Source organism: Haemorhous mexicanus, chromosome 3, assembly GCF_027477595.1.
Source record: "Haemorhous mexicanus isolate bHaeMex1 chromosome 3, bHaeMex1.pri, whole genome shotgun sequence".
NCBI classification, from domain to species: domain Eukaryota; kingdom Metazoa; phylum Chordata; class Aves; order Passeriformes; family Fringillidae; genus Haemorhous; species Haemorhous mexicanus.
This window is the reverse complement of record NC_082343.1, coordinates 4289913-4316942: the sequence shown is the minus strand read 5'-3', so window position 1 is coordinate 4316942 and position 27030 is coordinate 4289913. Positions and strand designations below refer to the sequence as shown.

General features: G+C 42.5%; 2 protein-coding genes and 1 long non-coding RNA gene across 13 annotated transcripts in view; 2 read left to right on the top strand and 1 right to left on the bottom strand.

Moving 5' to 3' along the window:
* Positions 1-868, bottom strand: part of CCDC88A (coiled-coil domain containing 88A) — a 70815-nt gene extending 69947 nt beyond the window's left edge. For all 10 annotated transcript variants that reach the window (XR_009485625.1, XM_059840546.1, XM_059840554.1 and 7 more), the window contains exon 1: positions 747-868. The gene's annotated coding sequence lies outside the window, so the exon portion shown is untranslated. The remainder of the gene's footprint in view (positions 1-746) is intronic.
* Positions 725-14094, top strand: LOC132324445 (uncharacterized). The gene is made up of 3 exons (XR_009485626.1): positions 725-853; positions 2320-2468; positions 13890-14094. It is a non-coding gene; the product is annotated as an uncharacterized LOC132324445 (long non-coding RNA).
* Positions 14095-15674: 1580 nt separating this feature from the next.
* CFAP36 (cilia and flagella associated protein 36) lies at positions 15675-26225 on the top strand. 2 transcript variants are annotated; one of them, XM_059840559.1, is made up of 10 exons: positions 15675-15832; positions 19363-19427; positions 20314-20415; positions 20819-20933; positions 21858-21945; positions 22613-22664; positions 23538-23664; positions 23911-24080; positions 24493-24645; positions 25308-26225. In XM_059840559.1, exons 1-10 carry the CDS (start codon positions 15718-15720, stop codon positions 25392-25394), a joined length of 1074 nt encoding a protein of 357 aa, XP_059696542.1. In that variant the 5' UTR covers positions 15675-15717; the 3' UTR covers positions 25395-26225. The 2 variants fall into 2 exon arrangements, with proteins under 2 accessions (XP_059696542.1, XP_059696543.1); XM_059840560.1 differs by lacking the exon at positions 20314-20415.
* Positions 26226-27030: the final 805 nt, after the last annotated feature.

Genomic DNA, 27030 nt, shown 5'->3' with positions numbered 1-27030 from the left:
AAAAGAAATAAGGAAGGGCAAAGGAAAACTCTGCAGTCTTGGTTCTCAATAAGAACCTGGTGATCCATGGGTGAAATAACTGCCAATAAATTCCCAGCCCTTAAAGGCAGCCACAAAAGCATTTTTGTACCAGCCTGACCAGCCAACCGCTGCGCTCCCGGGGCTGGCAGCAGTCTGTAAACATGCCACTGTGCCCACAATGCCATGGAACTTCCCTGGCTCATCCCCTTGTTTCTTCTGGGCTCTAATTAGGCAGTAATGGCTTTGGCATCAAGCAATTTCTAGGAATTAGAGCCCAGCCAGTAGAAGTTGATAGCCCATGTAGTAGTAACAGCAGCTGGCTCACAGAAACCATTTTATACTGAGATTCCCTAGCATTAAAAATTGAATTAAATGGTTTTAGATGGTTTTGCTTCCATCCACATCATGCAGTTGGCCTGTGTGCTCAGCATTGCTGTTGATCACTGTTCCTGCAGAAAGACTGCTACATTTTAGCTATGAAATGTACTGTCAGCTGTTTTACCTCAAATGATTTACAGTTCTCTATTTGAACTGGAGATTAGTACAAGATAAAATTTCAGAGAAGGTATCCAGACGCAGTCAGAGGAGTTTTGTTTTCAGTTTTGGTTTGAAGTTGTTTTTTTTTTTTTTTCCCCAAGACTAAGAGCCCTTAAAACCTGTGAAGAAACTCTAAAGTTTCTTCCAAATAGCTCCCACTTTGTCCCACCCAGTGTGAGAACATTTACCTCTTTCCAGGTACACACAGACACCGAGCGGGATGAACGGCTGCCAGGGCAGATGTTTGCAGTGGAGTCAGAGCCAGAAGAACCTGGACTGCAGCCACCTCAGCGAGGTGAGACAACTCGCCCTAGGACAGGAAGCTGTCAGCCTTTGATTGCTCAGCCCTTGTTTGACAGACAACCCTTAAAATGAATTAAAATGTTTGTCTTTCGAGTTATTTCTCTTATCTTGAGCTGAATACGGAAGGCTTTCATTTTCAGCGTAGCTGTCAGGAGTCCCAGGAGTATTGTTCAAGGAAATACTTGGAAGTCACAGCTCTACAGGACTACACTACTGTAACCTGTAGCTTGTGATATATTTGGCCGCATTGTTTTAGCACTTCTTACCTGGGAAGGCTCCTAAAAGAAAGGTTGATGAGTGCACTTACAGTGGTCAATCCCAGAAGCTGAAGAAGTTGACAACTGAAGTTAGCTGACCCAGAAACAGAGAAGAACCAATATTATAAAACTGAAGTTTTAATAGTTCTAACTATTCTAAAAATGTACATTCAGGAATATTTTGGAACTAAAAAAAAAAATTCCTTTTTATAATTGGAAAAAATGCATAGAGGACAAACTTGTTCTTTCACATTTCATTTTCTGGAACAGCCCTGTCAGTATTTGATACAGGGTATGATCTACTGCTTCTGAACAAACAGATTTAGAGATGACTTTGTTGTTAGAAGAGCCATGTTTGTTCTTGTACAGGTAAAGCACTCCCATCTCCTTTCTTTTGCATCTTCCATGTGCCACAAAGACTCTACACAGAAGACATGGAAAATATAAATGACCTGTGCCTAGTTCCCAGATCTGAAAATTACAGAGTTACTTCATCTTCTCAGTGAACTTTTTTTTGCTCATGGCATCATTTCCTGTACCTGTTATTGCAAAAGAGAAATTGAAAAAGAACATCCAGAAAAAAACCTGATGCCTTGAATCTGCAGACAGCAGGAAAGGGAGACCATGTACAGCCCCACTTACCTTGTCAGGGTTTGTCGAATCATTTCTGGTCAGCCCTGCCCGCAGCGAGCCAAGGGAGGGGACAGTTTGGGGAGTAGATGACAACCAAGCTTCCCTTTTTGGCTGATGCAAGACACGGTGGTTTTCTCTTCCTCTCACACACAAGCAGAGGAAAGAGGTGACGCTGTGCTCGCTGCTGGCTCTGCCTCCCAGCCAGCCCTGCTGGGTGAACAGCCTTTGCCCAGTGGGACCTTAGAACATGGGAAAAACAGGGACCATGTGTGGATGCTTGGGATCCACAGCAGGGTTATGAAACCACAGCCAAAACTGGAATGTTCTGATGATGGGCTGGCTTGATAGGACAATGTCTGGTGAAAACTCCAAGCCAATGACAAGGACAGCCACCTTCCTTGTCCTGCTTGCTCCCAGGGAATCCCATTTCCCTATCAAACCCTATTCCCTATCAAGATGGGGCAATAAAGAGAAGGGGCACTGAGGGGCTGAGCCTTTCTATGTATGGCTATGAAATCCTAAAAGTGCCACAAATACAGCAGACTAAAAGTTACTTTTTGTTCCACAGGAGTGCAAAGAAGGGGAAATCCCTCTAGAGCATTAATAAAGAACTGAAAATTCCACAACAATTCTTGAAGATTTTTTTCCCTGCTACAGTGTCTGCTCTGACATGACCAAAATTCCCCATCAGCTTTAAGGGAACTTCCTGAGAAAATTGTAAGTAACCTCAAAATTAGGGTATTTTGAGAGAAAAATTAAGAAGAAAACAGTAGGAGCTTGGGGAAAGTTGGTGTTGTCCATTTAAGATTTTTTTACAGATCATAGACATTTTGCAGTTTGTGTCCAATTGTGGCAAACAGCAAGAAATTAGTACAGAGACAGCAGACAAAGAATACCCTGTATGGGTACCAGTGTCAAAGCATCAGAATTTTCTGTCAGGCACAATGTTCATTGCAAGAACAGCTATTGACCATTTCTAGCCATGCCTACCTAACATATCCACACTTTCCTTCAAGGACTACATGGACAGTATTTAAAAGGTGAAACATTTGGTAAAAGTGTCCCATTTAATACTGGGATTCATCTGGGGAGGGAGGAGCCTACAGCTTCTTGTTCCTCTTCAATCAGTAGGACAGGCAGGAAGAATGTTACTGTGGCAGGCCAACTGATGTGATCAGAGATAAACCAAGTATTTACCTTGATTTTTAAATTTAATAGCCATTCCTAAGATTTTCCATAGGTTTAAACTCTTAAAAGGGTGTCAGAGAAATACTCCCTTTCAAAGAAAATCTGAACTTAGTATTACAATTCAGCTCTTTTCCCTGTTTAGCCAATAAAACATTTATCTGTTTCCAGCTGTCATCTGTGAACTACAAGACTGTCTAATAACGCTGTTTGTGAATTTCCCCTTGTTACTTGCTGCATAAAAAGGAAATAGATTGTTCTTTTCCTAAAGCAGGCATTAAGCATTGCAGCAAGAGCAGCAGTTACCAGGACAATAGCTTTGCTACTCACTTCTGTTGTGGCCAGTGGAGTGAGACTGAGCAAAAGCTCTTGCTGACATGCCTTCTGTCAGAGGAGATCCTGCCAGTACGAGCAGTGTTTCTTATGAACTGGGTCAGAAAGATGAATTACAGAGCACGCTCTGCATTTCCTCTGATGAGGAGGAAAGTGCAGCCCAGGCTGCTCATTGTTAGCAGACACAGCTGCCCCTGAACCTGCAGATCTGGGGCTTGGGAAAGCAAGACATTGGAATTGTATGTACAGCACTAGGCCTGTAGTCACCATCTCATATCCCTGATGTACAGAAATGTTGAGCTGATTTTCTTCTCTGGTGTTTTCCTTCAGCATGGAGCACTCTCCCCATTCAGCTTCACAAAACAGAAGAGGTTTTTTATCCCTGGGAGAGACTTTTGTACCTCTTAAAACTCCATTTGCCTCAGTTTTGCTTTATTATGGCACTAAGTTTACTTTCCTTCACAAACACCACGTCTCTGGTAATTGGCTCCCTGTCCTTTGCCATGGACTCTTGCTGGTGCCTCCCTACTTTCACCCGTGTTTTGCAGTCTGGAAGTCACTTGACCCCAGGAGCTTGGGCAGTGCTGCCAGGAGACCCAGATTTCTGAGCTCAGGAGAGGTTATTAAGTTTCAGAGCCCTGCATCACCTTTGATGTTAGCATGTCTCATTAGCGAGGCACTCCTCACCAGCTGGAGGTGGATCTTCCCAAGGTCAGGAAATAATGAACTGGGTGGAGAACACTTCTGTCCTTGAGATTTCCATTTGTGTATGTGGACTTAGTTATGAAAAAACGCACAGCACAAAGAATGCAGCTGCAGTAGAGTCACTTCTGTTCAAGCCTCTGCTCTTCTGAGCTCCCTCCCTCAGGATTATCCTCTTCATTTTCATGTCTGATTTTACCCCTGGTTATTTGTCAAATTATTTACATCTGAAAACAGCTTTTCTCTCCATGAAATACTGGTGAAACAATTAAAAGCTTTTAAGACATCCCTATTTAGCCTTTGGGAAAATAATTTGACAAGCTTACAGAACAAGAAAACACAAGTTATTTACAGTCTGTAATGTTACAGCATTACACTAAAAAGACTGATATTAAAATATATGAACTAATTAACAGAAAAAATTATAATTCATTAAAAAGTAATTAATGCTGGATATAAAAAATAGTAATTAGAGTTATTAGATAGCATTCCTGATTAAGCTCCTTGAAAGAAGGTGGATTCCTGGGTTACCTAGAACTGGGAACAACCTACTCACTCACACCTCTTTCAGACACCACTGCATGACCCCTTTGTTTGCATTAAGTCTAGAGGGTTCAATTCACTGTGACACCAGCTGAATTGTGAAGTTAATTGGAGATGAACACAAAATTGGAATTCTTACCTATGTTCATCTCATATGCCATTTTTTAAATCCAAATCTTCCACCCTGTAAAATTTCTTACTGAAGCATTTTTCTATAACAGGTATTTTTTCATCTGCTAAAACCCACAGTGATACATTTGGTCATTTATTTAGGCTTTTGCAAACCACTGTCATCGACAGCTATTTCCTGCCTATCCCATTCCAGTGCCTAAATATCTCCCTCTGTGGGTTCTTCTTGCCAGCTTTATGTACCTAAAAAATGCTCTATTTTTCCCTAAGGTGGCCATACAATATTGAAGTTCTTTCTGATTTTTATATTCCATTCTGTAAAACAACTTCTGAATTAATGTACAGTATGCAGTGGCTGAAAGGTCAAAAGATGGTTCAGCAAAATACTAAATTTCCTTCTAATTTCAGGCTTGTACTGAGATGTCAGTTGTCTGGGCCTTTTAAAATCTATTATGAAGCAATTTAACACACTCCTTATTTTTAAAGCTGAAATTAATAAGCAGTTACCTAAAATTACTACTGAAACAGGGTGCCTGGGGGAGTGGTGGAGTCCCCATCCCTGGAGGGATTTAAGCCATGCAGATGTGGCACTTTAGGATGAGGTTTAGTGGTGGCCTTGCAGGGCTGGGGGAATGGTTGCACTCAAAGATCTTTTTCAATCTAAAAGAGTCTATGGTTTGTTTGATTTTTTTAAAAATAACCTGGGTAAGATTAGAATTCTGATTTTTATAGATCAGTCTTGATTTCAGCACTTGATAATTCTTGTGTGGGCCAGAGAAGGTTTAATTCTTCTATTCTATTACTTTTAAATATTAGTAACAGGTCAAAAAGATATAAAGTATTAAAATAAAATAGATATATTTACTATACAAAGTAGAAGATTGTAGCCCTTTTCACACAGAAAATGCTCTACTAAAATAATGAATAATTTTAAATGTATTTCTTCCTGCTGTTATGATCTGTAGAACATTTTTGATCATAGAATTAGTCCACCTTAACAGTCTGCCTTAAAAGGATGAGATTATTCAGTTTATTCAGGCTGTATCTCTGCAAAAGGAAAACACCTTAACAAAGAATGGTTTGTTGCTGACCTGCAGCTGGTTATGGTATTTCATCTGAAAGCCTATTTAAGTCCTTAATGGTAACATTTATTCCCTCTCCCTCAGAGGAGTATTTTACAAACAAAATTAATTAACCAACGAGGAGAGCCAATTTTGTGCTCTAGCTGAAGCTGACAGTCACCCAAAAGGGGTGTTGGCAGTAATAATAATCATTATCCCAAAGCACACAGAGGTCTCCTGCCTCTGATGAGCTCCCTGCAGGAGCTGCAGCTCCCAGCCTGGGTGCCTGTGGAACACAGAGCTGCTGGCAGGAAAGCAGAGGCTGCTGCAGAGGGCTTGTGTACTAATAGTGGAAATAGCCCACGAGTAACCTCTGACTCAAATGATCCCTCTCTGCTCCCTGGAGCCTTCCCCCAGTTCATCCACACTTCCATTAAAAGGATGACTGACATGCTTCCAGCTTGTGAGGCTTTTTTTATAACATTTCAGAGCTGATCCTTTTGCTCTGAGTGGAAATCCACATTGCACATGATTCAGAATGACTTGACTTCATAACTGCTGGAGCCCAGATCTTCTGCCCTGTCTAGTTCTTTCTTTTACTGCTTCTGTCCCGATGCAGTTAAGTGGAAGCAGGGAACAGGGAAGGATTGGGAGTTCTGTAGTTCCCTTTGTACCAGCGACATGGACTGTGTTTAAGAAATTAGTCAGGCATTTAGGAACTGCTAATCCTTCTTGTGAAGAAAACAAGGCTTGCTTCTTCCAAGGAATTCCTCACTCAAGAGCCCATGACACAGTTCAGCTTTACCTACTAAATGCCCTTGCAGCAAGACAAAAAAAGCAAAATTAGGTGTTTAATGTAATTTTCTTCTCTTTCTGATAACTTTTTTGGGCTGTTTGGTGATCAATAATATATTGACATGTCTGCTATTTGAACAACTAATAATTTTGCTTATTAATAATGATAACAAAGAGAACTCCAGCTGGTCAAGAAGCTTAACAGTACACAAATTCAGAAATAACTTCAGTTCAATTATTGTGGGCTTGAGAAATGGACACAAGCAAGAGGCTTCCTCCAAATTACCAAATAAATTCTTCCCCTAGGTATCTTGGATTTCCCTGTCACTGTGGGTTATACATCATAACCTGTAACAGCAGGAAAGCCACAACATCACATACAGGGACAGTTTACTTCCCTCCTTCTTTTACTTACAAAAAAAAGGAGTAATGGTTGCAAAAGAAATAAGAAAAACAGTCAACTAAATCCCAAATTTCTAAATAATGACCTTTCATTCCTACTATGACCCTATTTTAAGTGAAAGTCAAAATTCTGGCAGTAGAGATTATATAACTAGATTTGCTTTATACCAGGATGACAGACTTGAAGCTCCTTTGCCTTATGTAACATTTATTTTAGCTTATTTTTAACTGTGACTTGAAAGTCATTCTAGGAGCTCCTTAAGCTTTTTTTTTTGTCAGTCTACTACAAAGGAAAATCGAGATGAAAATGCACCTCCTCTACATTGTGCTTAAACCAAGAGTGCCCCCGTGAGGATTTTTATATATATATATGTATGCACAGGAGTAGACAGCTTGAGGGTGACTGTTCAACTACAAGGGAACTTAAACTTAGTACTTTTTCCTACAAATGAGGCCCAGAAAGTTGGAAACAGTTTTTCTACAGATTTTTTTATTAGGCTGATGTGGATCCAAAGAGGCCTTGTTCCTTCCAAACCTCTCTAATTTTGGCTAATCCTAAAACTATGTAATTGAAATGCCCACCTCCACAAAGCAATAAAAAAGTCTACCAAATCTTAACAAAAATAACACTGCTGGTTTGCAGCAAAGACCAACATAAAAAGGCTTTGATTCAAAGGATGGAAATGGGGAAAAAATCCTCAGAAATAATGACAGGTAAGAAAGGTTTCAGAAATAAACAAGATTTATTAGGATATGCCACACTATGAGCAGAAAAGACAAAAGCATGTTAAAACAAAACTTCTCTGACATGGAAAAAGGTATAAGAGGAACAGCATATGAGAAATTCTGAAAGTGTCATGTATAAAATCTCCTAAGTGAACTGCTGATTGGAAAATCAAAGAGTTGCTTCTGTTCCAGGGTGTGCCCACTTAGGGGAATGGAACAAATTAATTGTACTGAGCTCAGTTACTGCTGATTGAAAGGATCTGAAACCATAGGATGCAGCCAGTGACTGGCACGGTATCACACAGCTGCAAAGTGGGGTTTGGAGGGGCCCTGAGCTGGCACTGCCTTTGAGATCCATGCCTCAGAGCTGTACTTTGGTTTGCACTGCTCCTGGTGCTTTACCACCCAGACTGCCTCCTCAGCAGCCCAGGCTGCTTGCTCTGGGATCTGCTGTCACCCTTAGAGCCTCGATGTCCTTTGTGCTTACAGGACTGGCATTAGACTCAAAGAGCCTTATGCAGGGGACTGGCTGTGCCCTGAGGAGCAGCAAGTGCTGGAGTGGGCCCTGAGAACAAATCTCTCAGCCCTTTTATCTGCCAGCTCTCAAGTCCTGTGCACACCCAAAGATGCAGCCCTGCAGCTGAGATGTTGGTGATCATCTTGTGGCTCTATGCCATCAGCTTTACACTTCCCTCACTGTGCATCTGAAAAGAAACAACCCTTGCCCTGTGTATCTCCAGTCACCTGCTTCTAACCAGCCCAAGCACCACTCAGCCTCTCAGGAACTGTCACCTTCTCTTTCCAAGCTCTCCATCCTTAGTGTCAGAGCTCCTCACTCATGTATTCTGTGGTGAACAGTGAAGGCCTGGCAGAAAAAACCACTTAACTTGTACCTTTTGCTCAACAGCTCCCTTATCTCCCTTCATGTTGGTTCTGCTTCAGAGTTTGCTACTCTGGAAGTTCTCCTTTTTCCCATCCCTTATTCCCTCTGGCATCCTGGATTTACGAATGAAAACCCTGCCACAGAAAGTGTTCAGTCAGCTAAACACTTTGTGAAGGTCAGTTCAAATCACTCCATCCTATTACAGAATAATACACAGCACCACATGAGACCTTCTGGAGGCATTTTCCAAGTAAAAAGTATGGTGTTTCATCCCTACAAAAGCTTTCAGGACATATTTTTCTCATATAAAAGCATTCTGGCACAAAAATGCATACAAACAGCAAGGAGCCAGTAATATTAATACCAAACATGCTAAACTCTATATAGTTCAGTGAAAACCATGTGTATTTCTGCAGGGAATGTAAAATTGAATTTCAAGTACAGGAAGTGCTCTATTACTACTCTGGCACCACAATGCAGAGCTGCTTTGTTGTTTGCTCTAAAATAGTAAACTAAGCCTGTCCAGCCAAGCAAAGTGTCAGGAAGGAGCCTTCTGATCCCTAGCTCCAAAATGGATCTGGCTGGGCTCTTGTCAGCTTTCCCAACCAGCACTTTTCCTACTTTATCTCAGTGAACACATTACCAGTATTAAGACTCCCAGCAGAGTCTTAAATGCAATTTCCAACCTCCCTCCGACCCTTGTCCTCCATCCAACTTCCCTCACGGCCCGAAGTCCTGCCAGGATTTCTGCCAAGAGTGCAGAAGCAGGGATTAGCTTCACCCTGTGAGCCTCAGAGCCCTGTTTGCCAGCCCACCGCAGGCATATGCAAACCAGCAGAGCTCCATAAAACCTCACAGAGAAACATCAGGGCAAACACTTCTGAACAGACACTGAGCTCTGAGGAACCAGTACCAGCAACTGGCTAAGAAAACATCATCATCACCACCCCACCCCCAAGACAATAAAACTTTAAGAGCCCTAACCACCAGCAAACAAGGAGTGATAATCCTGGTCTGCCAAGATCCCCAAAGCTCCTTCATTTTGGGGGACACTGGTTTACCTCCAAGGCTGTCCGGTCAGCCTTTCTCCCTGCAGGTTGTTGAAAACTGAAGTTCATGGCTGTCTTTGAGCCCTTCAGCTGAAAGCACAGGTGGCTTTCACTCCTCTCCAGAAAGTAGAGCTAGGACTGGACAGAAAAAGCCAGGGCAAAAAGCTTTGTGCAGTGGTAACTTCCTGCTGTCCACCTTCCATTGTCAAACTAATTTGAAATTACAATTTTTTGTACGACTCACTTCACCTCATTCCTGGTCTTTGTTTCCTACAAAATCTAACTAGCTTGCTTGTTCACACCTTTGTAAAGGCTGGTGACAAGTTTCATACACTTGAAATACTTGGCAAGTTTTTCAAGGTTAAAAAGCATGAGCAAGACATGCAGGGTAAAATAAGTCCTCTGAAATGAGAGCATAGCCCACATCTCTGAGCTCCACTGTGAAGTAATCCATGATTCAATCACAAAATAACCTACAGTTACACACAGCGTCATTTGATAATGAAAATTTTATAAAAGCATAGTTGCCAACTTGTGGGGTTCTTTTAAAATCCTAATGTTAAAGCACAAGTAAAAATCCCATACTCCACAAATACAAACTACTTAATAAATAACTCATGGTGCTTTCATAAAAATCAACTATTAAAAGTTACAGAGCTTAATGAAAACCATGCATACACTGGAATCCTACAGTGTGTCCTCCAAGTTAAGAATAGGAGCAGCCCTGCTTGTGCTGCTATCATTTAACCTGGTCAAGAAGCTGTGAAAAGCTCCACTCTTTGTCTCACACCTCTGGTTTTTATGCCTTCCTGAGTCACACCTACTGGTGTGGCAGCTGTGCCAGATATACAGAGGGACACAGCTCAGCAGCTCCTGGCCACATCCAACACACCTCAGCTCTTCCTCTGTTCCAGACAGAGCCTCTGCTATGAGTCTGAGGAGATGGCACCTGTTCTGGTTCAAAAACAAAACCAGTGAGAGCCTCCAAGTCAGAAATACAGTTTATTGGGAAAAGAAAACCATAATACATGTAATAATGCAAAAGAAAAACCACTGAGAAAGTCAGAACACAACCTGACACCCTGGTGGTAGCAGTCCAGTTGGATGGGTGGCTGCAGTCCTCCTGGAGTGGCAGATGTGGTTCTGTTGGAGCAGTGATCCTGTAGAAAGGGTGTAGTCTTCCTCTGAGGATCCAGTGGAAAAGACAGCCATTCCTCTGGGGATCCAGTGGAAAAACTGCCTGTTCTGTCCCAAATCCCAGATTATATCCAGGTGGGGATGCTTGGCTCCTCCCCCCTGGGCAGAGCATCTCCCAATGGGCTGTTACCAGTCTGTGAGTGGTGTGGTGGGTCCATTAAACAGGAATGGCTCCTGGAGAGAGTTATCTCTGAGTCACACAGAAAGGCATTGATGGACCCATTAACAGGAGATAAGGAAAAAAAAATGCCCCTCCTGATTTCAGCAGCTCTTGAGGATGGGAACAGAATATATCTTAATATTGTAACCTAGGACAGCACCTTAGAAAATGAAAAGGAAATAGCACAGCAAGAGGGAAGCAGCAGCACCACAGCAGCATCTCTGTTCTCCCCACTGCTGGCTGTGGTGGCAAAACCCCTTATGGATCAGTGCCCCTCAAACCTGCAAGTTGCTGGAAGGCCAATTGCAGCAGTGAGGAGAGTTAATGGGGTGGAGTGAGGGGTCTGGAATTCCTGGGCTCTGCTCAGATCTCAGAGCAAGTCACCCTGACACTCCTGTGTCACCCTGGACACAGGGCCCCATCACATCAGTGAGCTGGCACAGTGAGAGTGTGAGCTGAGAGCCTGGAGTCCCTTTGCAGCTGGGAGCCAGAGAACACACCTGGAACTCAGGATAAAGTGCTGCTCTCCAGCACATGTAATCTGCTCATCTAATTTGTGTAATTCTTCCAATATCCCACTTGCTACAAGTCATATACATCTGAAATCCATGAAACAGGACTGATGAGGTTCTGAACAAAGCACTTCCATCTGTATCTCTATGGAAGTTTTTCTTTCTTGTACATCCGACTGATTTTTCTGTTTCAGCAGTAGAAAGCACAGTTTCTGTGAGGCACTCCGGTGCATTGTTTTCCTTGGGGTTTTTCTTTGGCTTTTATAATCAACAATACAATGCAATTAGCCAAAGTTCTTGGGGGCAACTGAAACATGTGGGTAATAAAACTCAGAAATGCAAACTCCAGTTCTTCCCCAGAGCCCCCAGAACCAGCCCTTTGTCTGTAAATGCCTCCTTGAAAGCCAAGCCCTGAGGTAACACTAAATGACTCAAACCAAACTCATGCCTCAAATAAATTCTCTCTTGCACTGTGCAGTCAAGGAAACTCCAAGGCTGGGCAGCCTCCAGACCTCTTCTAGTCCCACTCCCCACACAGCCCCAGGTAACACTTCAGTAATCTTAATATTGAGGAGTTCTTTTTAAGGGAAGTTCTACAAAGAAATTAAAAATGCATAATTCTCAGTGCTAAAAACTGAAGAGGCAGTGAAATGAGTTTGTGTGTAGAAGTCTTTCTGCAGAGCTTTCATGACTCTTGGCTGAAGGTGTTAGAAGCTGGACTTGTGTAGAAAGCCTCCTAAGCTCAGAAATAAAGATCTTTCCCCAAAATCAATACACAACTGAAAGCTATATATTTTTCTTTTTTTACCTATTGTTATCATGGATTTGTGGCAACCATGTTCCCTGACCTTTCTCCCACTCTTATTCTGCAATGAATAAAATGCCCATGCATCTGGCAATTTATTATTTTACTGTTCTCATATCCTTAGTGATACCATCTCATCCTCCACAGATGCCACCTTTCCTGGTTCAGTGAAACTCTCCCCTTCCAAAGAAAGGTCACAGGGCTTTTCCTTTTTCCTTTTTTAACCTGCTCATGGCTGCAGAACTGCATGCCAGAAGAGATTAGAATAACAAAGCTCACAGGCTTCAGATCAAACCACAGGCTTCACCTTGCTGCAGTTCATCTTCCATCAATAACAATCAGCTGAAATTGGACAGAAAAATCTAAACTGTTACAAGGCTTTTTGGAATTCAAGAGATGCAGACACCACAGAAAAAACCAATGGTAAAAGCACTGCAGCAATTACTAAAACACCAAGTCAATGTGTGTGGAGAAAATCCCTATGAAAAGTGTATATGGGAATGAACTCTATTGTTGCTAAATAAACAACAGAATTTGCTTCAGGAAAATATGTGAAATCAGGTGTATGGACAGACTTTCAGATAAATTTGTGGGTAAAATGTGCGTGGTTTGTGGCAAGTATATAAAGGAAAAAAATCTAAAAAAAGAGGAGAAATCATATTCTTGTAGTCCTAGTATCTCTCTTTTTCACAAGCTACAGAGAGAAAACATTAGATGTTGGACACTTGAGATGCTTTTAAGATTAGATAATTTAACTAAGAAGCATTATTATAGGAAAAGCATCTGCTTATTATGAGATAATTATATTAGGAGTGGCCTCTCAGGCAGAATGGATTCTGTGAAACAGCCTTACATTTGTATAAAACCTTCAAGTCACAAGAGAAAAGAACAGCTTTATAAAATGAAAGAAAATGACCTAAATAGGAAGATCTTTAGAAGTTCCTGCAGGAGCTCAATATCCCAGAGGGGAGGAAAATGAAGATAACTCACAATTCCTTACTTGACTTCAGGCACTTCTTCAATGTGTCTGCATTGCTCAGAACCAATTTCTCTCCTAGTTTAGCTTTAACTAAAGTGCAGTGAAGTCCCTGAAGTATAACATATTTAACCAAAAAATCTCCACAATAAATTGTAGCCAATAAGCCCAAAGTGATTAGTGTTTTAATTTCCAACTTTTATATGGATGTCACATTTAATTCTGTCTCCTGGACTGAAAGAAAAGGCCTTTGCACCACAGGTTTTCAGAAGCTTGAGCTCAGTGTTCTCTTTGAGGTCAGATTTATTAAAAAAAAATCACCCCCAAACTAAAATTTATAAAAACAAACTGGAAAAGTTGCATTAAGTTTACTATGGTAAAAATATTTATAGCTGCTGCAGTAGTAAGACTGTTAGAAACAAGGTGGATGGGAGAATTAAAGCCGAAACAAAAGAGTAATTAAAAATAATACTTAATAAAAATTTATTTATTTTATTTTTAATAATAAAAATAATGTTTAACTATTAATCTGTTAATTGCACTTTTGCCAGTATCCTTTAAATTGCTCAAAAGCTACAAAATTATCCACATTGAAGAAATTAGAAGAGATGTAAAAACCATCTCTGCCAATAGCTAAGAAGCTCATCTGCCTCACTTCTTGCCTCTTTATTTATTAATAGATAAAGAAATTTATAAATTCAGCAACAGCTCAAAACCAGCATTCAGCAAAAAGAAGTCAAGATATTCTCAACATTCTGGAATTTCAAACTTTATTATTGTGCTTGTGAGTGGAACCCACTGGATGTGAAGAGAGTTGGGCACTGACATAAAGAATTCAGTGGAACACAGAGACTGGAAAGGCTTGACAAGATTTGCCTGTCAGCATGTGAGTATGTAAATATATATATATATGTATGTATGTATGTATGTATGTCAAAATGTCTGAAATAGCAACTTGCTCAGAGAAGACAGAAAATCAAGCAATAAATGCTTTTTGTGACTCAGACAAGGGAGCATTTCCTGCTCCATCTTTTGTATTATTAACAACTAAACCACCAGCTCCCGTGTTTCCCCTGGCAGCTATGGATAGGACATGATCACATCAGGCAGTTTCCTGTGAGGTGACAAAATGGATTTGATTGCAGAGGACAGAATTTCCCCATACTCATTACTGCAGCAATTTTTCTTCTAACTGTGATGAAATGCTTTAACTTTTTTATGCAACAAATAGGAAGTGAATTTATCATACTGCTGATGCTCTCAGACCACAAAACTGGCTGTAGAAATTGAAGCACTGATGGTGAAAAAAAGTGGCCTGCAAAAGGAAAATTTGAAGTTTTTCCAGTGCAGATTCTTATTTAAATGATGATCAGGTACTTCTCTGCAGCTCTGAGGGCATAGAATTGTTACCTCTGAGAAAAAAAAGTGAGGAAATAAATTAAATTCTAAAAAGTTAAATAAAATGAATTACCTACACTGCAACTTTTTGCAGGTAAAATCTCATTAATGGCTACAAGAGCTCTTGAGCAAGACCAAGCCTGATCCTGATGTAAAGAACTGGAACTGCCACTGTTTGTGGTCATTAAAATATTTCAAAAAGGATCAAGAGGTTCTTTTTGGTTGGGTTATTTTTTGTTTGTTTGTTTTGTTTTGTTGGGGGTTTCATGGATTGTTTGCTTATTTCTTTGTGTTTTTGGGGTTTTGGTTGTTTTTTTTTTTTTTATTTACCAGCAACATGCACCAGTAAGGCAAACAATCATCCAGTATTAGGAAGAACATACATTTAAACATTGGGAAAAACTTGTCAGATGAGGACAGTGATAGAAATTACCTTAATTTCAGTGGAATAGGAATATACCACAACCACCAGCACTAAGAAATACCCAAATGATTGAGCATCAATGTAAACCTTCTTACCCATTGCCTTGTAAATTATTCCTTAATTCCAGCACTGTAGGGTGCAGCATTACTAAATTACAAATTATCCATGTTCTTATGAAGGCCTGATGAGCTGTTAACATTAGAACTAGAGCACCACCTCCACCATGTCACTGCATTCTGCACAGGTAACAGGAATTTTCCATCATCTGGCATCATATTTTATAAAATTTGAATATATAAGCCCAACCTGACTGTGCTGTGAAAACGAGGGTGAGAGATGGGTTAGAACAGCTGGGGCTCTCCGGAGGGCACAGGGCCAGCGCCAGGCGGTGTCCCTCACATCCCGGCAATCCCCAAGCACAGGGAAGCCTGGCTGAACCCCCAATTCCCGTGCTCCATTTCCCTCAGCATCGGCCACTAACAATCACCGCAGGGGCCAATTCCTTCTCTTCCCATTGCTGTGCAGGACCCTCTCGCCAGCCGGCCGGGAATGCCGCCCAGCCGCCCGCCCGCTGCTCCCGCTTCCCGCCGCGCCGCACTCCAGGGAATGCCGCGAGGCGAGGGCGGCTCCCGGCGCGCAGGTCCCGCCCCGTGACGCCGGTTGCCATAGCGGCCGCGCCGCTGGCCATGGCGGCCGGGGAGGAGGACGACGTGGAGTGGGTGGTGGACACCATCGCAGGCTTCCTGCGGGGGCCCGCCTGGTCCATCCCCATCCTGGAGTTCATGGAGCACAACTGCGAGGGTGAGCGGGGCGCCGGGCGGGCAGGGCGGGTGCCCCGAGGCCGCGGCCGGGGCCTGTCCCGGGTGCGGGATTCCCCCCGGCGCTCTCCCTGCGGGAGCGCGCACTCGGCCCCGCCGGCCGCGCTCCCCGCCGGGCGCTGCCCGGGGCCCGCCGTGTCCCCCGGGCGAGCCGGGTGCCGGGAGGTGCCGTTTGCATCCATTAGCTCGTCCTGGGATTATGGCGTGAGCTTACGGCTGATACCGAGCGAGCGCTGCACCCTGCGGCGCCCCGGACCCCGGCACGGCCTCCGAAGCTCTCCCAGAGCCGGGAGTTTTCCTTAGGAAACTGGTCGGACAACCGAAAGCGCCGTCCGGTCAGTGCGACAGAGGAGGAGAAGGCCCAAAGTTAAATTCCTGCAATTATGTGAATGCTGTCAGTTCAGAGGTGAAAACCCCCGAGTTTCAGTACCTCGCAAAAATGATTATCGCAAAAATGATAGTCAGCTCTGTCAGTGGTTGCCGGCAATGTTTTGTACGTGATCCTGCGTGTGAGTTTAGCTCGGAAACAACTCCAGTTCAAACTTCCGTTCCTTCCTTTGTCTTCTTGAGACCATCAGGGCATAATTTGGGGAGCAGCCTGGGTGAAGTGGAAGTACAGGCAGTCAGGAGGGGCCAGGATTGCCCTGTAGCCAGGGGGGCCTGTGCAGGTTTGTATCTGCGGAGGGGAAGGAGGAAACAGACTTTCTGAGGAAGAGATTTGGCTAAGTTACTTCTGCTTACAGAACAACTTCTGCTGCCAAAAAACACCCGGATCCTTACAGTAGCAAAGTAATGACAATTTGGGCAAGTCTGAAAGCAGTGCCAAAGCCCTTTGGAAAAACAAAGACAGCTTTTGTTTGTGATTCTTGAAAAAAAATTGCTTCTCAGTTTCTCCCTGAATCGTTTCTACTCCCCCAAATTTTGCATGAGGCACGATTGTCATGAGTCCACACGCCTTTCTCTCTTAAAGAGAGGGAAAATAGGAAGGGAAAGCTCCTGGAGCCTTCCCAGCTAGGAAGGGTTAGAGAAACCTAGGCTGGAAGTTCTGTCCTGGGAAGTCTGCCTAAACTTGGGGTGGGCTAAATGCTCTGGTTATCTTGCAAAGGTCTGGGTTTAGCTATCGAGGGAATTGATTTATCCCTCTCAGGAGCAATGATCCCTTCTCCTTAGAAGGTTGAGGGGAATTTACTGACAGTAAGAAGATTTGTGGAACCGCTGTAAATTTCCACCTAGTGTGAGGCAGGCTCTGATGGTCACTTCCTGCTGATTCCACTGCTGGTTTGGTACCGACATACTTTGTCAGGACAGAGTCTTTTGCACTCCCAAAACATTTCATCTTGGGGCTGGACAAGCAAATTAGCAACGTTCTGATTAACTGACAATATTTTGTGACTCCTCGAAAAAACAATTTGGATTTTGGTAATCGGTATGTGAGGACTTCATTTTAGAACTGTAGTTACTTCAGCCAAGTCCTTGCACTTCAACTTGTAAACTTATTGTAGTGGTTTTCTCTCTGGTAGTAAGTGTTTGCTTTCTCTCTCTCCCTCTTTCTGGGAACTTGATTAATTTTTTTACAGCTTGAATAATTTCCTTTAACATCAAACTGAAATTAAATAGATGGGTGTGTATCATCCCATTTGAGGGGTCCTAGCCAAGATTTTCAGTTTTAACAGGAAGATGATGAGTGTCTCCAGGACATCTGTGTCCCCTGGCTTGTCTTCCTCCTGTGGGGACATACATATGAACCACATACCGTGGTTCTTCAGATCTTTATTCCTGTTGGGCCACCAAAGGCTGTGCCAAAACCGTAAGGAATAATGACTACGTGATTCAGAAGCCCTGACTCAAGAAAATCCAAGGTCTCTGTTCCAAGTACTCCTTAAAGCCACTTAGCTGAGATGAGATGCTGACTGCAGCTTGCTTTACTTGGCACTGAACCTCATCCTGTTGTGTCCCCAGCCTGGGGACAGAGCACAGGATGTGCCAGCTTCCCACTCTGCTCTGCAGGAGGAACATCCCCTTGGCAGTGCCAGGCTGTCACCGAGGGGTGACATCCCTGTGCTTGGGATCCCCAGGACAGCAAGGGTGGGGAAAAGGGGACAGTTGGAAAAAGGGGAAGGTTGTGGTCTGCAAGAGCTGGGAGTGATCCCCAGCCAGGAGGAGACAACAGAGGCTGTCGAGTGTCTTCCCTCCCCTGAGTTTGGTAACATGGTGGTTGCATAGAACTGATCTCTGTGATACCTTCCCTGCCATCTGAATTTAATCCTAGCTATTTGTAAGCCTTTTAGTTTAATTTCTTCATTAAAAATGTTCCCCTGTGCAAAACCCAGAAGCAATTTTGGTTTTCCAAAGTATGATTAAAAAGCAGATTTCCCTCTGCTTTTGGGGGACCTGAAATGTGTCACTGGATTTCTGTCGTTGCACGTCTGTGTTAGAAAGTGATGCTGCTTTAGGAAGTGCCACCTCTGCTCACACTGTCCCCAGGTCTGGAGTGATGTGACCTCAGGGCTGTCACAGCTGGAAGGATGTTGGATGCCTTCAAAAAGCCACTCTGAGTTTGAGTGAAGGTTGCACTGGTTCCACAGGCGTCACCACCATCAGAGATGTCACATGCACATGAAGAATAAATCACACCAATTTAGGCAGAATTCCTGTTCTCCAAATGACTTCAAAGGATGTTCCTGGCAAGTGACTTGTCCAAGTGGCTAATCCTGAAGGGGATTGAAGCAGATTTATTTCTAAGCCTCTGCTTTAATTGCCAGGTTTTACATTACCTCTCTTAGTTGCTGGCATGAAAAAAATGTAAATTAACCCCCACCCCTCCCCCAAACCTTTGTTTTCAAGTTCTTATTTTCTGCTTCTTCCACATATTCTGCAGCATTGAGATCATGAGCTTGAGCAGCTCCAGTCAGGGATTTTTATATGAATTTACATGAATATGATTAACATGGCCTGTAGTATAGCAATGTCCATTTTTCCTAAATCTGGATAGATATAATTAAAATATAACTTAATTGCACCACATTTCCTCTTTGTGTTTATCTGGTTGTACAGGCAGGGACTCATTTTCCTGCATCACCTTGGCTTCTCACGATATGAATGACATTTAAAAAATTGTTTAAGTCATTAATAAATACATGCAAATACATGGAGAGTGAGAAATTTCCTGCTTGATGTGTCATAGAACAACCTTACACAGGATCATGGGGCAGTTCTTATATTAAAACTTACTTTTTTGTGAATGTATCTGCTGAATACTCAACTTGCTTACAAGTCTAATATGCAGATAAATTTTCCCAATATTAAATTAGGCAGCTTAATTACCTTCAGTTATCAAAAGCACACACTTAGCCTGAGTGTGTGGAAAAACACAGGACTTTCATAAATCATGGCCTATATTTTCATTGATTAAATATATTACCCTGTAAAGGTTAATCTTGCTGTTGGGGGTGTAAGTTAATTTGTGGTGGTGTGTACACTGACTGCAAAATGTTTCTTCTTCCCCCTCCTCAGTTTTTGATGATGAAGAAGAAAGCAAGTTGTCATACACAGAAATTTATCAGGAGTACCAAGCTCTGGTGAGCATTATTCACTATCTGTGGTAAATTTCTAAGCAAAAGAATTTAAAATGTTAAACAAGTATTTAGATGAGCTTCTGATTGGGTTATTATTGTTATTCAGTATTTTTCCATGTGTTGTTTAGAAATCCTGTGAGTTGACATATGCATTTATATGCCTAAAGACCAGGTACATGGAAAAGAAACTGTGACACAGTCATAGCTCTTAGGCTGCTTTACATATTCATCATTAAAATTAATGTATCCACCACCTTCAAGATTGCATTTATAAGCTTGATAATGTTATTTTCTGTCAAGTGAAAATGACAACCAGCAGGATGTCTGGGAACACTCACAACTTGTATTTTGTTCACTAATGAGTCTGGGGAATCTTTTGAATTATCTTTCAATTATTAGAAAAAACTACAGGAGATTTTTGGAGCTTAAGTACCTATAAAATAGTACATGCAGATTTCTAGCACTTTCTGTAATGAGGCTGGGAAATACAGGATATTTAAAAGCTTTGACTGAATAAATACAAACCAGCATTCATTTCTGCTCTGACCCTAAAGGCTTTCAGGCACAGACTGGCAAAAAGCCTTTTATTTTCATGAAAAAACCATGAGGAATAGTAGCCAGGAGACTGGGGAAAAGGTACATGGGTGAGAGTCCTGGAAATTGGAGAAGATACATTAAGGAGCCATCAAACTGAGCAATAAAAATTCTCATTTTGAACAGTTCATGAAAGCAAATAAAGCTTGAAATCAGAAAAGTCAGTTATGCTCTTGTAGTGATTTTCCTTGGAGTTTATAAACCACATCAGCAGAAAAGAATAGACAATCAGGACAAAAATTCCTCTGATTCTCAGGGAAAATCCTTAGAAGGTAAGGCTTATACTTTCTTCCAGGTGGAGAGGTTACTAGAGGACTACCTTAAAGAAGTTGGAATTAATGAGGAGAAATTTCAAGAAGCTTTTTCTTCTCCTCTTGCAAAGACCCACACCTCCCAGGTATTTGCCTTCCTTAAGGAATGTTTGGATTCCATTCTTAGCTTGATGTTTTCCCTAATACAGCTGGCAGGAGATGGAAACTGGAAAAGTTTTCTTGGTGAAACTGTAATTTTCAATTGAACTGCAGCTGTAAACTGACACTGGGAAACCCAATTTTGTCATAATATTCTAATATTGTCAGATTGTTACTGCAGGCATGGTGATCTAAAGACAAAACCCACCAAGTGATTTTCCTGACCATGAGCTCTTCTTGTGTATCTGGAAAAACAGACAGATAGGAGAATGAGATATAATTATTAGAAACATGCTCCCCAGAATTGAAAAATCAAGCTAATTTCAAACAGACTCAGCTGGTTAGGATTTCTGTGGGGGTTTAATTTTGTGCATATCTTTCCTCCCACAGGCCATTCTGCAAACAGTGTTGGCAGCAGAAGATTTTAGGCTATTTAAAAAAATGATGGTACAGAAAAATATTGAAATGCAACTGCAAGCAATTCGAATCATCAAAGAAAGAAATGGTGAGCAGTGGTGAACGTGGGGGTTCTCTGAAGGATTTGAGTGTTCTTTTGATGACTCTTTAAGCCATTCATAAATGAGTGTGGAGTGCTGGTTCTGCTCCAGTTGAAGTTACAGGAAAACACCCAGTTGAAGGTACTGGGACAGGGATTTCATTGCTCAGTCCTTGGCTTGCACTCTCAGTGACAGCTGTCTGTACTGTAGGGTTAACACATTTTTCAGGTCTGTTTGTCTGAATTTCTCATGGAAGTTAACTGAGTTCTCTGTTGCAGAATTTTGGTGGCATTTCTGAGTTAAAGCAATTAGAGCAGTTCCTCAAAAGGAGCAATATCAATAGCTGGAATTCTGCTCCCTGCATGGCAAGGATGTTGTAGTGTCTGCTGTGCAGTTCACACTGAAAAATCCATTCAGGAAGGACAACTTAGAGCCTTCATCATGCTCATACATGCATGAGAAAGAAGATGAAGAGAAAATAATCCACACCCAACTCTGCTGAGCTGTTGATGCTTCTGAAAATATTTTAATCCCACTCCTTCCTTCTGTGTCTAATGTTTTACCTTACTTCTTACTTTGAGTGTTCTTCAGAGAATCATTTTTAGATTTCACCTTTCATATAGCAGCTGCATTTGGCAGTGGTTCAGGTGGCCATGGCTGAATTGCAGCCTGCAGGAAATGCCACATAGTAGTCAGTGCAGAGTTTGGCTTCACCTTTGATGTCAAAGCTTTCATTGCCAGAAATCTTTGTCTTTTTCCTAACAGGATTTAGGATGTTTTCCTCTAGGAACTTTGTGGAAACAGTTCACATGGCTTTGGTTTTGGGAATGTGATTTTCTTTTGTTTGGGTTTTTTTTTAAATTTTCTTCTCTGCCAACTGGAGCACAAGATCATTTTCCTTAGAATAATGCATAAATCTTGTTTTCTTCCAGGTGTATTGCCTGAGTGTTTGACAGAGGGTTCTGATGTATTCAGTGAAATTGAACAGGAGGAAATGAAAATACTCAGGGAGGTTCTAAGGTACGAAATCAATCAGTCCCATTTAGTATGTTATTTTAAAGTACAGGTCTGTAGGACCTAACTCTTCCAGCCTTTTCCAGGAAACTGCCTTCATCTTACAGATAGTAGGAATATTCTTGTCCACATCCAGCCTGAGGGAAATGGGTGGTGCTGGGCAGTGGCTGTGCTCAGGAACATTGAAACAGTGAGAGAGAACTGTGGCTGTGATCTGTGTGAGACCAGTACAACTGCTGCAGATTCTCCCCCACTCCCAGTTCACAGACACATAAACAAGTAACAGCAGATGAGTCCATCCAGGTTATATTAGACAGTGCTGCTTTCCCTCTGGATTCTGGGAATACTTCTCTTCCTGTCTTTAAATTAGCAAATGAAATTAAGGGATAGGTAAGTCCTGGAAATTCTTACACAATTATTTTAGCATAAAGGTAGTTGAGGACAGTGGGCTCTTAGGTGTTTATCCCAATTATTTATTTCTATTAAGACTTAAGTCATGGAAATATTTTGGATGCTGACAAATTCACATTACCTTGTAATTGCTTTGATTGAGGACTATCAAATAAATTGTAATTGCTTTGATAGTCCTCAAATATTTAAGCAGTGTTCAATTTTCCTGAGAATCACTACCACTAAATGAGTTTTGAGTATTTCCTCATGTTTATTGTTACAGAAAATCTAAGGAAGAGTATGAAATAGAGCAAGAGAGAAAGAGGACTGAAGAAGTGAGTGTCTTACCTTTGTGTGTGAGTTATGGGGAGGATTAAGAAATCCCCTGATGTTCTGTCCTGGCTATGCCCAGATCCCTTCCAGGCCCTGTGTTCCCTCAATGCAGTCTCCCACAAGCAGCACATTCCCTGCTCAGCACCTGAACCCTGAAATCCTGCCAATGGGTGTCAGCCTTTCAGATCCAGGGAGCAGCTGAAGTGCTGATATTGTCAGGATCAAAGAGCCTTCAAAGTGTAAGCTGCTTGGAGATGGCAGCACTCATAATCCCACAGGAACTGCCTTCAGGATGACTTGATAGACAGGGCAGTTATTCACTGAGTGTTCACAAGAGAGACCCAATCACCAGGACCCAGAAATCCTCTCCAAGAGACCATCCCTTGGTGTCCATCAGAGTAAACCACAGAGAAAGGAACCTGAATGGAAATGGGGACTGTCCAAATTGTGGAATCATGATAATAAACCTTCCCTTGACTGGGAAAACAGGCAGGTTTTATCCAAATCTCTATGGACCACCAAGAACAGCAATATCTTGATAAACAAGCCAGATTGCAGAGCCCCCAGTCAAGTTCCCCTGGCCAGAGGAGGTGAAAGTTAGTGTTCAGTGATGGGGTTTTTGTTAAAAGAATGTTTCAACACAAAATAATTTCATATTTTAATGAATGGTGTGAGGTTCTGACACGAATGCCGTGGCTGATCAACAGCATAGAGAATTCCTAGGCAGAAATTCTGAGAGAAGGGTTGGATTGTCTGTAGTGTAAACAATGCAGGTTTAATTGGAAGTTCTTGTGGGAGATTCTTTGTGTGGACAGTTCAGTACCTGGGGTGCAGTGCCAGGAAATGTAACTCTTGTGTTTGTGTTCTAATTCAAGGCACGTGCTAAACTCAGAGCTCCAGATGTTACCCACAGTTGTCCAGGAGATTCGAGAGAAGCTGTAAAAGTTAAGGAATCCACTGAGGGAGCTGAGCATTCTGAAGAAAGTCCAAAATGCCCATTAGGTAATTTTAGGGGGAGTGCAGTGCTGAGTGGGCAACATGATGCTGGTTTTAAATGAATCAAGAGTCCACTTGTACCAAGACTTGAAGAACTTGGCTGGAGAAGGCTGTGAGTAAAGTGTATTTGCCCTGCAGGAATGCCTTCCAACACGGGATGTTTGACTATGCCATGATGTTCTGTTCTGATTGATTATTTTTATCTCATGTATTTCTAGTCTTTCTAATTGTTTTCTGTGTAAAATCACTTAGAGGGATCTCATAAATCTACAAAAGAAGACCCCACACCAGTTTGCCCAGTACAAAAAGGAACTGAAAACTTACCCCAGCCCTCTTGTACCAAGGGGAAAGAAGACACTAAGAAAAGGTCTGCTGGGAAAGGTTCAGAGAACACAGTGCAAAAAGCTGGGGTGAAAGGACCTGTAAGTTAAAAACAATTTTTAAAAAAAGCTATAGAACTAGAATGCAAAAAGAGAAGATTGCATGTAGAATATATATTTAAAATAGTATTATATTTAAATACAGAAATTCTCTTATTGTAATCAAATAGATTTGGGTTGTTTTGGTTTTTTTAAAAAACAAATATGTAAACACTCTTTCATGTTATTCACAGTTTATTTAGCATAAAGTTCAGCTCATGATTTCTGGTTTCAGAGTAGAATTCAGCATTCAGTCCTTTGCTGATTTCTTAGGAGACAGCTCTGATTTGATGCTTCAACTTGGATTTGTTTTCACCTGATATTTTTGGAAGCAAATAAGATATAAATGTGCTTTTCTTGCACAGGACATTGATACAAAGGAATTAATTTCAAAAATTTAAATTTTTCCCCCCAGGATTTATCAGAAACTGAAAAGCAGCAGCTGAAGCAACGTGAGGATTACCTAAAGAAAAAACGAGACCTGCTGCTGGCTACGAAGAAAGAGTCAAAAAGTAATGCAGCACCACCCACCCCTGATCAGAAAGAAGAGGAATCCCCTCCCAAAGAGGTGAAGCACTTTCATATAAACCCACAGGGTCTCACTGCAGCTGTCCACGCTGCTGCTGAAGAGTGGGGATGGGTTAAAAAGAAGGGGGAAGTATTTCCAAGTTCCTGGTTTTGCAGAAGCTTTGGGCTGGAAGTTTCAGTGATGGAGTTGCCTTTGGTTGGCTTCAGCATCATCAAACACTCCTGATTAACTTCAGTCTATGAAGGAGTAAAATGCCAGTGTCTCCTAGTCCCTGACCTACTGTTTTGCTCCTCAAATCCCAGGGATTTTCTTTTTCTTTTGCAAATTCTTGAAAACTCTCTGAAAAAAGAGGAAAATACCAGAAGACCTGAAACCCCTCTGACATTACAAACCAAGTATTCTGTTCCTAACCCAAAAATCACTACTCTCCTTTATAGAGCAAGTACTTAAGGATGTCCAAAGAGTTTCTATTGCCTCAAATACTTTTCAGAGTTGCTGTGCATTTTATTGTGCTCCAAATGCTCCAAATCCTGGTGATTGGGGAGCCTTCAGGCCAATTGCCCAGCAGGAGCTGAAGCTGGGGCTCCCAAAACACAGACCAGGGCAGTGGGAGAGGGCAGGGTGGTGGCAGGAGCCCCATCCACCCCTCTGATCCATGGTGGGGCTGGTTCACTGCAGCGTTGTTTTCACTCTGTTTTTAGGAGATGTCAGAAGAGAAGCAAAGGCTGCTCCAGAAGAGGAAGATGCTTGCAGAAAAGCTAAAAGAAGAAGTCATTAATAAGCGGTAGTTTTAAGAGGCTCATTGCTGACCCCAAGAACACAAGGATGTTTTAGAATAAATTATCAGTAAGTGAAGGGATTTCCAATCTTGCACTGGGATTTATAGAACTTTCAGACAAGCAGCTCAGTACCTGGTAACTCCCTATTGCAAATGCCACTGAAACACACCATGAACACTCGTTTTCCAGAGTGCTGGAAACTCCCTGACTGTCCAAGGCCGTGCCATCACTGCAGAGCACAGCCCTGCTCCAGCCCTGAGAGCAGAGGCACCTGGAGAGCTGGGAAAGGAATTCCTATGGCAACAGCTCCGAGCTCAACATTGGAACGTGTTCATCTCAGCTGTGCAGAAGGTGGTTCCTTTCACTAGCCCATTGTACACCAATGGCTCTTTCTCAGCTGTGCAGTGTAATAAAGTCTGGTTTCACAAGGAAGTGCACCCTCGAGCACCTCGTTTGTGAGAAAGCCAGTGGACCTTGGGAGTCAAGACATTCACAAATTAACTCCAGGTTACAGTGCTTTACAGGCTTTTGGGGCAGCTTCCCAGGCCCCAGGTGCCAGTTTGCAATAAATGCAACTTGAAATAAAAGGAGTTGCTTTAGTGCAAAGCTGAGACTGTTCTAGCAATCCACTGCCAGAGTAGCAGAAATCTTTTAAAGTCCCTTACTGGTTTGGCTGTCAGAGACTCAAAAAGCCAGGAGAGGTCACCCTTTGCCCACAGCATGGTCTCACTGAGAGGTCACCTTTGGCCGTGACAGGCCACAGCTACTCACAACGTAAGAGACAAACCCACCCCTTCTAGTTTCATGGAATTTTTATTAAAATAGCATTTAGAACTGGTACATGTTGGCAGATGTTCTGTTCTTTCCCCAAAAGTGGCAGTGGAAGGGAGAATATAAACTCCAGGCAGGAGAGTAAACGTGGCTGCCCAAGAGGGCAGACTGGGAACCAGCACGGAGGGGTGAGAGCCTCAGGGAAAAACCAGAGAGTGCTGGGTCTCACCTTCTCCTGGGAGTGCAGGCTGGTGTTTCACAGGATATCTACTGCCACTTCACCCAGTCCTTTCCTAGGAACGGTAAAAACTCATGACACTGTTGGTTTTGCTGTGAAGCCAGCTCCTGGTAGTGTCTGAGTGTGTTGTTAAAGCTCCTGCCGTGCTGCAGCAGCGTTGGCGCGGTGAGGAGCAGAGCAAGGACCGACGCTCCTTGGCAGTCCTGGGGAGAACTCGGCTTGGGAGGCTCTTGGAGAGAATCAGGAACAGGGGTCCACGCTCCAGGTGATGCCACTTCTGCTCCTCAGGTGAGTGAAGGCACATCCCAGGTACCTGCTGCTTTCATGGCCTGGGAATCTTCTTTGCTGATGGAGACAAAAGACCCAGTGGGAAGCAAAGCAGCTTGAGAGTGAGCACATGAGGATGGTGCTGCAGCTTCTCTTTACCAGCAAACACTTCCTCGGCTCTGGAGCTGAAGGGTGTTCCCTCAGAGTCCTGTGCTGGGTGGCCTGGAGCTCTCTGGGGACAACACCACTGTCCCCAGGTCCATCAGAGCACCTGTGTCTTGCTCACCCATTGGGAAGAGCTCACCCATTCCCTCTGGGATTCCATCCAGTGGTATGGAGTTATTTCTGAAACCTGCATGGATAACTAAC